This window comes from Condylura cristata, unplaced genomic scaffold, assembly GCF_000260355.1.
Source record: "Condylura cristata isolate star-nosed mole 26May11 unplaced genomic scaffold, ConCri1.0 scaffold00001, whole genome shotgun sequence".
Classification (NCBI taxonomy): Eukaryota; Metazoa; Chordata; class Mammalia; order Eulipotyphla; family Talpidae; genus Condylura; species Condylura cristata.
The window spans coordinates 4,745,310-4,758,305 of NW_004567102.1; the positions used below are offsets into that span (position 1 = coordinate 4,745,310).

Here is a 12,996-nt window from a genome sequence, read left to right on the forward strand (position 1 = left end):
GCGGGTCAGGAGAGGTCTGCCTCGCCATGCGGTCGCCTCCGGGGCAGGCGGGGATCGAACTCATGCGGAAGTGGCTTTAGTTGCTTAGTGCTGTGCTTTAACCCGCTGCGCCACCAGGGAGGGCCCAGAATGGCCATTTTAATGATGTTGATTCTATCTATGAGCAGGAGATGTCTTTCCATTTCTTTGTGTCTTCTTGTATTTCTTTTAACAGTGTTTAATAATTTTCTTGATATAGGTCTTTTACCTCTTTTGTTAGCTTTATTCCCAGGTATTTGATTCTTTTATTTCAATTGAAAGGGGATTTTTTTTTTTATTTCCACTTCTTCTGATTGGTTGTGTATAGGAAGGCCTCTGACTTTTGTGTGTTGATTTTATATCTTGCCACCTTACTAAACTGCTTGATTGTTTTGATTAGTTTCTCTGGAGTTTTTAGGGTTTTCCATGTAAATTATCATATCATCTGCAAATAAAGATAGGTTTACTTCTTCTTTTCCTACTTGGATTCCTTGTATATCTTTTTTCTGTCTTGTTGTTCTGTTTAGAACTTACAGTGTTATATTGAAGAGCAGTGGACATCCTTATCTTGTTCATGATCTTAAAGGAAAAGCTTTCAGTTTTTCTCCATTGAGGATAATATTGGCTGTGGGTTTGTCATATATGGCTTTCATCATGTTGAGGTATGTTCTTTCTCTTCTGAGCATTTTGAGGGCCTTAAACATAAATGGATGTTGAACTTTGTTGAATGCTTTCTCTGCATCTATTGATATGATTATATGGTGTTCATTTTTCTGTCATTGATGTGATGGATTACATTAATTGATTTTCGGCTCTTGAACCATCCTTGTGCTCCTGGAATAAAGCCCACTTGATCATGGTGTATTATTCTTTTTCTTTCTCTTTTTTAAAGATTTATTTATTTATTCATACAGAACTGGGGTACAGGCCAGAGATGCGGAGGGTGAGAGGATTCACCAGGAACAGAGTGGGGAGCAGAACAGGCAGATCAACAAAGTATACTGCTGAGGGGAACAGCGGGCCTGTCAGGAGAGGTCTGCCACGCCATGTGAACCTCCTCCGGGGCAGTCGGGGATGGAACTCATGCGGAATTGGCTTAAGCTTCTTAGTGCAGTGCTTTAACCCGATGCACCAACAGGGAGGGCCTGGTGTATTATTCTTTTAATGCACTGTTGGGTTCTGTTAGCTAAGATTTTGTTGAGGATTTTTGTATCAGTGTTCATTAGGGAGATTGGTCTGAAGTTTTCTTTTTTTGTGTGTTTTCTTTGTTAGGTTTTAGTTTTAGTGTGATGTTGGCTTCATAGAAGATATTTGGTAGTTTTCCTTCTTTTTTGATTTTTTGGATGAGTTTGTATAAAATATGCATTAGTTCTTAAAAAGGAGCCTTTCAGGCCCTCCCTGGTGGTGCATGGGGTTAAAGCCAGCACTGAGAAGCTTAAGCCACTTCCGCATGAGTTCGATCCCCGCCTGCCCTGGAGGTGACCACATGGCGTGGCAGACCTCTCCTGACCCGCCCACGGCTCCCCTCAGCAGTGTACTTCATCGATCTGCCTGTTCTGCACCCCACTCTGTCCCTGGTGAATCCTCTCACCCTCCGCATCTCTGGCCTGTACCCCAGTTCTGTATGAATAAATAAATAAATCTTAAAAAAAAAAAAAAGAGCCTTTCAGATCTACCTCAGGAGAGTAAATCTCTCTTTGTGAGAGAGGGAGATGAGACTGAGGCCTTCTTTATGTTCTTAAAGAAAGGTGACAGATATTAGCATTTGTTAAGCCAGAGTGATAGATTTATGGATGTTTGCTACATTAGTGTCTATATTTGTATTTGGAAATGTCAATTAAATGGCTTTTACATTGTATTAGAGCAAATGTTTTTAAAATTGTGTTGGAGAGATCAGCCAGCCAGCTGTGAAGTTAAGTAATACTTAAAGTATCATTCATCATTTAGAGTCAAAATGAGTCATACATACAGTGTGCTGCCATTCATGTAGTTGTAAAACATGCAGACTAACACTACATATTGTTTAGGAATACATACATAGAAAATAAAAACATAGTGACAGAATGAGGGTGAGAAGTGCCAGATTCAATTAAGTGGCTTCCTAGAAGGAGAGGGACGGGCGTGCCAGGATTCCACTTCCACAGTGTCTTATTTCTTATGTAAGTATTGGGTGTGTCTTATATTATGACCTAAATCTATTTTAAAATAACTGTGTCGGGCTCTCTCTGGTGGCACAGAGGGTTAAATCACAATACTCTGCAGCCACTGCAGCACGAGTTCAATCCCCAGCCACGGAGGGACCCACATGGCATGGCAGATCTCTCCTGACCAGACGGCTGCTCCCCTCGGCAGTGTATTTCAGTACATCTGCCTGTTCTGCTTCCCATTCTATCTCCAGTGAGTTCCCTCACCACCCCTGCACATCTGGCCTGTACCCCAGTTCTTGTATGCATAAATAAATAAATCTTAAGAAAATAAAATAACTGTGTAAATAGTTTCATCTTAAAGAGCTTTATAAGCCCTGGTTTATGTATTTTAGGATATCAGAGAATATGGGTTAGTGAATGGGGGGAGGAGGGTCAGAGAAAGTCTCATGGGGGGGGGCTGTGGAATTTGAAGTGAATGTTTCGGGATGGATATGATTTTGAGAAGGAATTGATGAGACCAGTTGGATTTAGTAATGGAGGCCTGTATGGAGTGTGCTCTGGAGCTGAGTTTGGGCTTGAGAGCAGTAGGGATGTTACAGGCTACTACGTGAATTATAAATGCCAGGAAATTGAGTACCTTGACCATCAGGCTCTTTCAAGCATTTAGTTTCTGTGATCATCTTTGTTTCTCTTCCTTTTCTAACTTCCTGTCTGTCCCATTTTGAGATTCAGTAAGCCAGTGAATTATATCAAGTATTTCAGATGCAGATACATGCCAGCTTAGTTCAGGAAGGTGTTAACACATTCATTTCAGGCTCTGATACCTTTGCTGATGAAGACTTTCATTTATCTTAGTCTTTCTGGCTGTGCCAGCCAGCACATCAGGTTGACATTTGCGACAAGCAGCTGATTTTAAGACTCCTTTCCTGGCTAGTAATTGATGGCCTTTGTACCTGAAATGTGCAAATTAGAACAATTAGAAATGCATTTTTTCCCCTCTTGTGTGGATTACAGGCAGGTGGTAATATTCATTTAAGGAGAAATTTTTTAAATCTTTTATTTTTCTATCTAATGGAACTGACCTATTGAGATCTTCCTGCAGAGTGTATCCTCTGATCTTTAAATTTTGATACTAAGATTTGTGGAGAGTTCAGGTGTACTCAACTTAGAGTATGTGCAAATGTTAAAACACAAAGTAGTGGCCTTTTTTTGTGTTTGTGTTTTAATTTTCTTTTTTTCTAGTCCGTCTCTCTCTAAGGCAAACTTTCCCGTTAGTCTTTGATCCCTTTTATTTTTCTCTCCTTTTCCTCTGCCTAGGTAACTCAGCAAGCACATTAAAGTAGTATTATGTGTATTTCTGCTATAGTATATGTAATGGATTGTTTACAAATTACTTAATCTTCAAGGAAGGTTTAAGGAGTAGAGACTTTTTTAAAAAAAAGATTTATTTTATTTATTTATGCATGTAAGAACTGGGGTGTAGGCCAGAAGGAGTGAGAGGATTCACCAGATACCTAAGAGGGAGAAGAACAGGCAGATTAACTGAAATACCCTGCTGAGGGGAACAGTGGGCAAAATAGGAGAGGACTGCTGTGCCATGTGGGTCAGTTCCTTAGCTGGGGATAGAATTCATGTCACAGTGGCTGGTGATAATGTCATAGCTCTGAGACTTTAACCCTGGGAGTAGAGATTCTACAGCTAAAAAAGTAGGATCCAAATCCATAACTAAAATTTGTACACAAGAAGATTTTCTTTGAAATCTAGGTAGAAATTGGTGTGAAATGATTAAATGGCTCATTTTTATTTAAACACAACCTTGGGCTCCCATCTTTATGTTAAATAAGGTACCTGGTAAGCTTATTCTGTTTTCTAAATATAGTCTAAGAATTAAATTATGAAGATGGGAGGGAGGGAAAAAACAAACAAACAAAAAACCCAAGCGAGTATGTGCTAAGTAGCACTCTGATATTTACATATACCTTACTAGCTGCTAGTATTACCACCTGCCAGGAATTGTGCTAAAGGGCTTTTCCCACATATAAACCTCCCAACCTTCGTAAGATTGCTTAATTTACTTCTTTAAAAGGTGATACATGTTCACAGTACAAATTCAGAAAGGTATGAAAAAGTCTGCAGTGTCTGCTGCTGGGTCTTCCTCTTCCATGCACTGCCGCTAAGGGTATTTTTTTAGGGATGCGCTATGAATACCAACACTTAATCATGAAAATGTGTAAATGTTTTAAAGACTTTTTACAAAAAATGGTGACACTATATGTATAATTCTGTGTTGTTTTTCAATGGATGTCATTTTGTTTCATGTCAGTAGCGATAGAACTGCCTCATTTTATGCAGATATGTTGTGATTTGAGCATTCTACTATTCTCGATAATCCTTATTTTTTAATATTTTAGTTCAGCCCATTTGTGCTCAATGGGAAACAGATACATTTGGTCTTAGTACTATTTTAATATTTTCTTTAAAAAAGTTTCATTCTTGGGCTGTATTTGCTTGGGGAAGGGAATATCCATGCATATATTCTATACTTTGGAAAGTTTATCTTATTTTAGCTACTACATTTTAAAGTATAATTATACCACAATTCTTCAGATGATATATACTAACTCTCTGCCATGACCAGTGATGAAATTGTTTCCCATCCCCATTCCACCTTCTTTTAGTTGATTGTATTATTTTTCTGTATCTTAGATTTAAAATATGCTCTTATCCTCAAGCTAACAGCTTGAGCTACCTTTTGAGGCCTGTCAATGGAAGATAAGGAAATCAATGCACTTATTTGTCCAGTTTCCTCTCTTCCATTTTAACATTTTGTGAATTGTGTTATCTTTACTTTATGTGCAACCATAAAGCCTCAAATACAAATATGGTCTTAAGGTTAATTAATTAAATGTTTTCCACCAATCCTTTCTCCCTGGCTTTTCCATTTATCTCATTGTCCAGTTAAGTTTTTCTTTAGTAGTTTCTTCAAGAAAGAGCCACTGAAACTTTTTTTTCTGAGTTCTTACATCTTGAAATGTGTCTTTCACCTTTGTACTAGAAACAACAGTTTCGACTGGTATATTATTATTCTCTGGTTACTCTTTTTATTGTGAAATATTATGCAAACAGAAATGTGCATGCAGCATTCTTGTGATGTGATGACTTGATGAATAATCACCCCAAGAATGAGCTCCCCAGAAATTCCTTGTATCTGTTCTCTGTCATACACCCCAGAATTAATCATATACATAGAAGTAATATATTTTTATATAAGTATATGTAAATAAAATCATATAGTATGTACTCATTTACTCTTACCCTTTCTTTGTTTTGTTAAACATTTGTAAGATTCACATCTTTACGTGTAGCCCTATTCATATATTTATTTCTATTATATGAACATACTTCAGTTTGTTTCTCTATTCACTGTTGATGGCCACTTGGATTGAAAGGAGCTATGTTGCTGTTGACACATATGTAAATATTTCTCTTAAGATATATATTTTGGATTAAAAATACTAAGTCTTAGCATACATACATACATATATATATATATGTGTGTGTGTATATATATATGTTTCATAATTCCTAGGTATCGCCAAACTTTTTTTTTGAAATGGTCTTATCACTCTAGAAATATATCAAAAAGAAAAAGAAAAATATCGGATGGTTTTCCTTATAGGAGGAATGTAGGGGAACCTAATAAGGGATCAGGGAAAAAATTATAATAAATTAAAGAACTAAATTAGCACGCAACTATAAATCAAAGATATTCTGCAGGACCTCAAGGGGGTTTTGAAAAGGGGATCAAAACAGGAAGGAAAGAAAGAGCACAGGGGACTCTGGTTAAGGTGCACAGGTGAATTTTACGGGGACTACGCCTGAGTGGAGAAAGCATACATTTACCAAAAGGAAGAATATGTAAATATATATAAAATTAGCAAAGCGGTCTTATCATTCTATACCTCACCATCAGTGTCCAAGGCCTCCTTAGGCCACATTTCCTTGATAGGTAGTGTTGTTTCACTGTCTTTCAGCCCAGATATTCCTTTGGGGTGGGGGACATTCCCATTTTGAAGATGAGAAACAGATTCAAAGTGGCCAAGTAATTTAGGGCACATTTACCGTGGCATGGATGCCAAGAACTGTTATTAGATCTCTGCTCTCTCTGACACTAAAGTCTGTTGTCTTTCCACACTGTCCTCTTGACAACCAGATATGTAAGGCACTGAAACTTTACTAGGGAAGACGAATATTCTCAATGACTTTTGAAAACGTAGGTCGCTGTCCTTCAGGTTGGAAATGGTTGTTCTTGGAGATAACCTATTTCGCAGAGTCGCTTCCAGTTTTGTGATGTGCAGGTAGGACTCTCCCATTGTACTTAGGTTGCTAACAATTTGCTTCATTTTTTCCCTTGTTTTTAGCATCCAACCTGTGTATGGAGCCCAGCACCCTCCTCTGGATCCTCGGCTCACTAAGAAGTAAGTCATTTTTCCTTTCATGCATGTGCTTCTTCCATCACTCCTAGACCCTGTCTTACTTTGTTGAAATGACAGTTTCCTTGTTGACCTTTTCTAGCTTGTTCTCTGCTCTGTTTTGGATCAGAAGATGAACAGACTTATTCCGTTACCAAGTGGAGAAGTTCACTTTCTTCACTGGAAGCTGCATATATGTGGGGTTTGGTGTTGGATTCTGTTCTGGACAAAAGATTTCTAATGATTAAATGTTGTCCTGAAATTGGATGATTGATGACTTTCTAGTAGGAGATCTAGTTTCTGGACTCATCATTCCTGGATATATATAGATCTGCCACCTTCCCCTCCCTTACACTCTGAGACCTATGGCAAATAAATTGTAGCTGTAGGCCTGGCATTCTTCAGGTCTCCCTTCTCTGACACACTCCAAGTCACACAGTAGAGTCTAGAGCTCCCTGCAGACGGTTTCTCTAGAAAACACCTAATAAATTGTTTCAAACACAATTATAAATTGTTAAATTGTTTCAAACACAATTTAGAAATCCTAGTTAAGTTCAAGAATGTGGGTATATATCCATATCCCCAATTATTGCTCTGTCACCTTTCTCGCATGGACCATCACTCAGCCACTGTAAATTTAAATGAGGAGGTGGCTGCCTTCTCAGATTTTCTAAGAATTTTAGCCTCTATTTTTGGACATGCTTAACTAATGATTTATTTCAAGGACAGTTGTAATTTATAGTGAAAACTGAATGATTTGAGAAGTACAGGAGACCAAGGTTCTCATTTTTTTGGGGCCTGTGTAATACCCACCCTTTCTTCCTTTGCAGTTAATGGGGAAGTAAAGATAACTGGGCATTAACGTATTTTTGAATACCTGGAAACATGTTTTCTCAAGATGCATTATTTCATTTTTTTAAAATAGCAACTGAATGTGTGGAAAATGTGCTGTCATTCTGCCAAGTTGTTCATTCTGTGATTTGACTATTATATAGAAGGTGATCTTCCAAATCACTGTGGATTGCTGTCTGCTGTAAAATGCATGATACTTATACCAGAAACCCCTGGAGTGTTAGCTCTGTGAGGGCAGAGCCTCTGTTTTGGGTGCCACTAGATCCTTAGTACTTAGCACAGTATGTGGCACATGGTAGCACTGAGTAAACGTTTATGGGGTGGCGTTAGGGAAGTATTTCTTTCATATGTGTTAGACTTATTTTAGCGCTCCTGAAGGGGAGAGCAGGGTTTTGTTTTGTTTTTGGAATATGTGTGTGATGTTTCCATCAAATAGAATGACCTTGGCATCCTGGTTTAACCAACAGCAGACTTTGTGGTCTGTAGGGCAGATGGCCGGCACCGCTACCTACCCAGTCATCCCCGCCTCACTTCTTCCTTGCTCAAGGAACAAAATTTTACTTAGCTGTTGAACAGGAGACAATGTACCTTTAGAGCAAGTATCAGAATTAGTTTAAGCCTTTTATTATAATCCCTTATGACTGGTCTTTGGAGGATCCTCTCATTCATTCTAGCTAATGAGATGTGGAAAAAAGTCTCCCGAGAGAGAGTTCTTGGAAAGATTTTCTTCTTTGATCAGAAAGAAATCATTTTGTGAAGAAATCCTCTTTTGCCTCCACTTTCATATTTCCTTCTTTTGAAGCTGGTTGTGTGAAAATGAAAATGAAATGCGAAAGCTGTAGCAGTCAATTTTTTTTAAGATTTATTTATTTATGCATACAGAATTGGGGTACAAGCCAGAGGTGCAGGGGCAGTGAGAGGATTCACCAGAGACACAATGGGGAGCAGAACAGGCCCACTGAGGAAGTACACTGCTGAGGGGCGCAGGGTGCAGGTCAGGAGAGGTCAGCCCTGCCCAGGCCGAAGTGGGTTTGTTACAGGGTAGCCCAGAGTGGACTTGGGCTGCCTGTCTGTGGGGCCTCACCCACGTGCTCAAAATGTAATTTTCTGCAAGCACACACAGAAAGGGTAATGGGTTTATTTAAAAAGGGGGAAAGGAAAAGGAAACAACCCAGGGAAAGAGAGAGGTAACAAAGTAGCTGGAATACTTTACCAGCACCACTAACTTGGAGCTCTAGTCCCAAACTAACACTGCTAGCCCCAGTCACACCGACTGAGAGTAGTTACTCCAGAGAGAGAGAACTGTTACCTCTCTAGAGTGACAGCTGGAAAACTGCTCACTATTTTATCCCCCAGAGTCCCAGAATTCCTGCTTAGCTCCGCCCTTAGGTCATCGCAGTTCTCTCCCTGGTACTGCTGGGAGTTGTAGTTTCCAAATCACTGGAGTAGGGGGTAGAGTCCAGAAAGCCGGAGTAGGGGGTGAAGTCCACAAGACTCTGCAGAGTTCTTTTAGGACATCCTTACCCTTAACAGCTTTAGCTTCTTAGTGCTGCACTTTAACCCATTGCGCCACCAGGGAGGGCCCAGCAGCCAATTTTTTTAAAAATTTATTTATTTACAGAACTGGAGTACATGCCAGGGGTGCAGGGGTGGTGAGAGGATTCACCAGAGACAGAGTGGGAGCAGAACAGGCAGATTGACAAAGTACACTCCAGCAGCCAATTTTTAAGCTGAGGGAAAGGTCAAGAGAAATGTAGAAACACCAGCACTATACCCTGTCACTGTGGTCTTCCAGCTTACTTGTCACACTGAGTATTCTGTTCTTGTGGCCAATTCCACTTACAGCCAGGATTCCAGAATATCTTAAATGACCTTTGGTATGCATATGGCTGACATATATATCTGTCCACCCCCTACCCATAAGGCATATGGCATAAGGCATATATATATCTGTCCACCCCCTACCCATAAGGGGTATGCTACCTCATTTCATGTTTATGTCAGAGTCACCATAGCTTGTCTGCTCTTGTGATTAAGTGAGTGTCCTCTGATTCTATATTTAGGGTAGGTCTTGAGGAATGTCACCATCTCCCAACACCCCACACATACTTCCTATACTCTGTTTTCTCCTTTAATAATGATGCAAAAACACAAACGTTTTCACTCATTATTTAGCAGAATACAGTGTCATACTTTGAATAGAAGTACTCAGTGCTGTGGTTTGGGAGGATGTAAGTATCATTAATAAATTGTTTCCTTATTTATACACATGGTGGTATTAATATCCGACAACATGGACAGAATCTAGGTCTGCAGTGAACCATTTTACAATTCCAGATTGTTCCTATAAAACATTTATGGCCCTCATTTTAGTACCTTTGTTTGGACATTTTTATTACACTCTATGCTACATGATTATCTTTCCACTTCAGACCACCATTAATTACTGTGTGGTTAATCCTCATCACAGCAGAAGCCTTTCATTGTGTCTTCAATCATCTAAACTGCTTGAGCACAGGAAGTCGCTCCCTGTCTACATATATTGACTTCAATTTGCCAAATTATTATCATTAGTGATAATATTGCCTGTAATAATTTTTATAGCACAGATAAAATTGGCCTTACTGCAGAGCGGCTCCTTGGCCACTTGGAGATATGACAAGCTCCTAAATTTATTATTTTCTGAATTGATACTCAAGTGTGATAGATTCTAGGTCAGAGTTATAAAAGTGCACAAGAAGCCTGACTGCTTGTTGAGGTGAATGGATTTCATGTTACTAAATGTTATTTTAATGTTACTAAATCCCCCTCACATGCTTCACATATCTTACTCTGGTGTCAAGCTTTATGTTTCTAAATTAAGCTGTGTCATAATTTTATTAAGTGAGCACCTATCTCAGTTAAACAGTGTAGTTTTAATTCAATTACAGAATGGTTGATCTTTCGCTTCCTAGTGCCTGTACAACCTGTAGCCCCTCTTTTCCAGAATATCCTGAGGTGTTTGTGTTGCCATTTAACCAGTTACCACTCACCACACAACCACATTTCTCTTAAATATACTCTTCACTATGTTTTTGAGTTTTTCATATTAGCTGTACTTCTTGAATCTTTTTTCTTCCCACTCATTAGCACTCCACCGGCTTGAGCAAATTACTTAACTTCTTTTAGCCTGAGTCTTCTCATTCATAAGCCTCACCTCACAGAACTGTTGTGAAGAGTATATGAGGCATCTGAGAAACTATAATTTGGCATACAGTTATAAGGCAGTGTGGCGAAGGGGTCTATCTGAGGCTGGTTTGATTGCAACTTTGATATGGTTCTGTTGAAATAATCATGGTTAAACTCCAAACCACAGAGCACCATTCTTATCCCTTGGGTTCAGTAAAAATTAGTTGGGACCATGTTAAAATGAGTCTGCCTACTAACCAAAGGCATCCTCAGCTAGAATTAATTGGATTGATTTTTTACTGTGATTTTTAGGTAAAAAGGGAAGACAGGAATTTCTCCTAGGACCATATCCCCACATGTGGCTTCTCCCCAGGCTATTAACATATGAAGCCCATTCCATGTGGATGGAAACTTAGTCTAGGTGAGAGAGTTGGTGATATGAGCCGTGCTCAGTTTGCTCGACAGCTCCTCTCCCCAGCCTGCAGATCCTACGAGGCCTAAACTCTCTTCTTTTTAAGCAGATTTTCTGGGTAGAGTTGTTAGAGAGTGCATGCAATGGCTCTGTGATAGGCTCGCCTGGATCTGAGCCCAGCGCTTGCTGCCTGCTTATGACTTCAGTAAGCTCAGTTTCCTCATCTGTGCCTGGGAATAATAATGGTAATAACAATGCCTCATGGAATTGTGAATGAATGTTAATAAGAAAACAGGCACGTATAAAAAGCACAGAGTGGGCCCTCCCTACTTGTGCAGCGGGTTAAAATGCAGCACTGCAAGCTGGCTGCAACCACTTCAGTGTGAGTTTGATCCTGAGCCCTGGAGGTGACCCACACCCCCTGGAGGTGACTCTCCTGACCTGCCCGCTGCTCCCCTCAGCAGTGCACTTCATCAGTCTGTCTGTTCTGTTCTCTACTCTGTCTCTGGTGACTCCTCTTACCACCCCCACACCTCTGGCCTGTATGTACCCCAGTTCTGTATGCATAAAGAAATAAATCTTTTTTTTAAAAATGTACAGAGCCTGCCACCTACTGAGTAGCCACTAAACATCAATATTATATGTTTCTATTTATTTATAGGTCTCCTCTGGAGAGAACAAAGTTAATAAAATGGAAACACTTCAGAGTCTTAAATCCGCCCCTCACTGTCCCTTGTCTATAGATTTTTCTGCTTTGTCAGTGGCAACCCAGAAAACTTTCCACTCTCACCCTCCTCATTCATTTTTTTCCTTTAATCCAAAACATGTTCTTGGAGTGGTTTCCCACTCATTGTTCAGGGTGCTTCTAGTGCTGCTTCCATTTGAAAGGGCGCCCTTCTGAAAGCCTGTTTTTACTCCTGTAGGCTTGCAGAGGACAGTGGAGCAGCCAGTATACAACACTGCCATTCGCGCCTGGCTAAAAGGACGGTGGTGATTTTATAACTTCCTGGGCACTTCACATCCATGAAGTAGCAATTGGGGGTCTGCATCACCCACTTCTTCTTTTTCATTTTCTGTATAGGGGAGGAGGAGATCCCTTGAGAGAGGCATGTTCTCATGGGGAAGTCATCACCGTGGAAAGCTTCTTGTTCCTTTTTTTTTTTTTTTAATAGTTGTTTATTTAAGCATAACAAACTGGCATATAGTCCAGAAATGCTGGGGGTGAGAGGATTCACCAGAGACAGAGTGGGGAGCAGCACAGGTGGAAGAATGAAATACACTGCTGAGGGGAGCAGCGGGCAAGACAGGAGAGGTCTGCTGCGCCAGGTGGGTCAGCTGTGCCATGTGGGTCAGCTCCCTGACTGGGGATTGAACTTATGCCACAGTGGCTAGTGATAGCATGATAGTGCTGAAACTTAACCCTACACCACCAGGGAGGCTTTTCTCATTCATTCTTGTGAGCGATTCTCACCAGCCTTGTGGCCTCAGACTTCCAGCCCTCTAGGTGATACCAACCACTTCCTCCTTGAAGGCCTCTTTCCTGAGACAGAGCTGACTTTTTTTTAGTTGGATGCTTGGATTTTGGGCTTTGTTCCCTAAAACATCAAGATGTTGATGTTCCCTAAAACATCAAAGAGGTTGATTTAGGAAATATCAACCAGAAAAAGATCAGTTGCTCACCTTGGGATCCAAAGTATTTGATTTTGCTCTGTTGAGTCCATCATGTGCAGTCTGTCTGGGTGAACGGACAGCCCCCGATAGGGAGAGCAGCTAGGAGCAACAACATACTCCTGGGCAGGATTTCCCAGGCCACAGCTCTGGTTTATCTTAATGCCTGTCTGGTTTGTCTGTCTGCTTGACAGTGGACCCTCTGAGGTGTATACCTCTTTGGGTACATCCCAGGTCCCCTCATACAGAGAAGTGGTGA

At 40.3% G+C, this 12,996-nt stretch overlaps 1 protein-coding gene and 1 pseudogene across 2 annotated transcripts in view; one reads left to right on the forward strand and one right to left on the reverse strand.

The window, feature by feature from the left end:
- The window catches only part of TBC1D22B (TBC1 domain family, member 22B), a 70,426-nt gene that overhangs the window by 9,244 nt on the left and 48,186 nt on the right, over positions 1-12,996 (forward strand). For both annotated transcript variants that reach the window (XM_004673437.2, XM_012723397.1), the window contains exon 2: positions 6,587-6,643. In XM_004673437.2, coding sequence (XP_004673494.1) covers positions 6,587-6,643 — 57 coding nt within the window. The remainder of the gene's footprint in view (positions 1-6,586; positions 6,644-12,996) is intronic.
- LOC101636480 lies at positions 11,771-12,179 on the reverse strand (annotated as a pseudogene).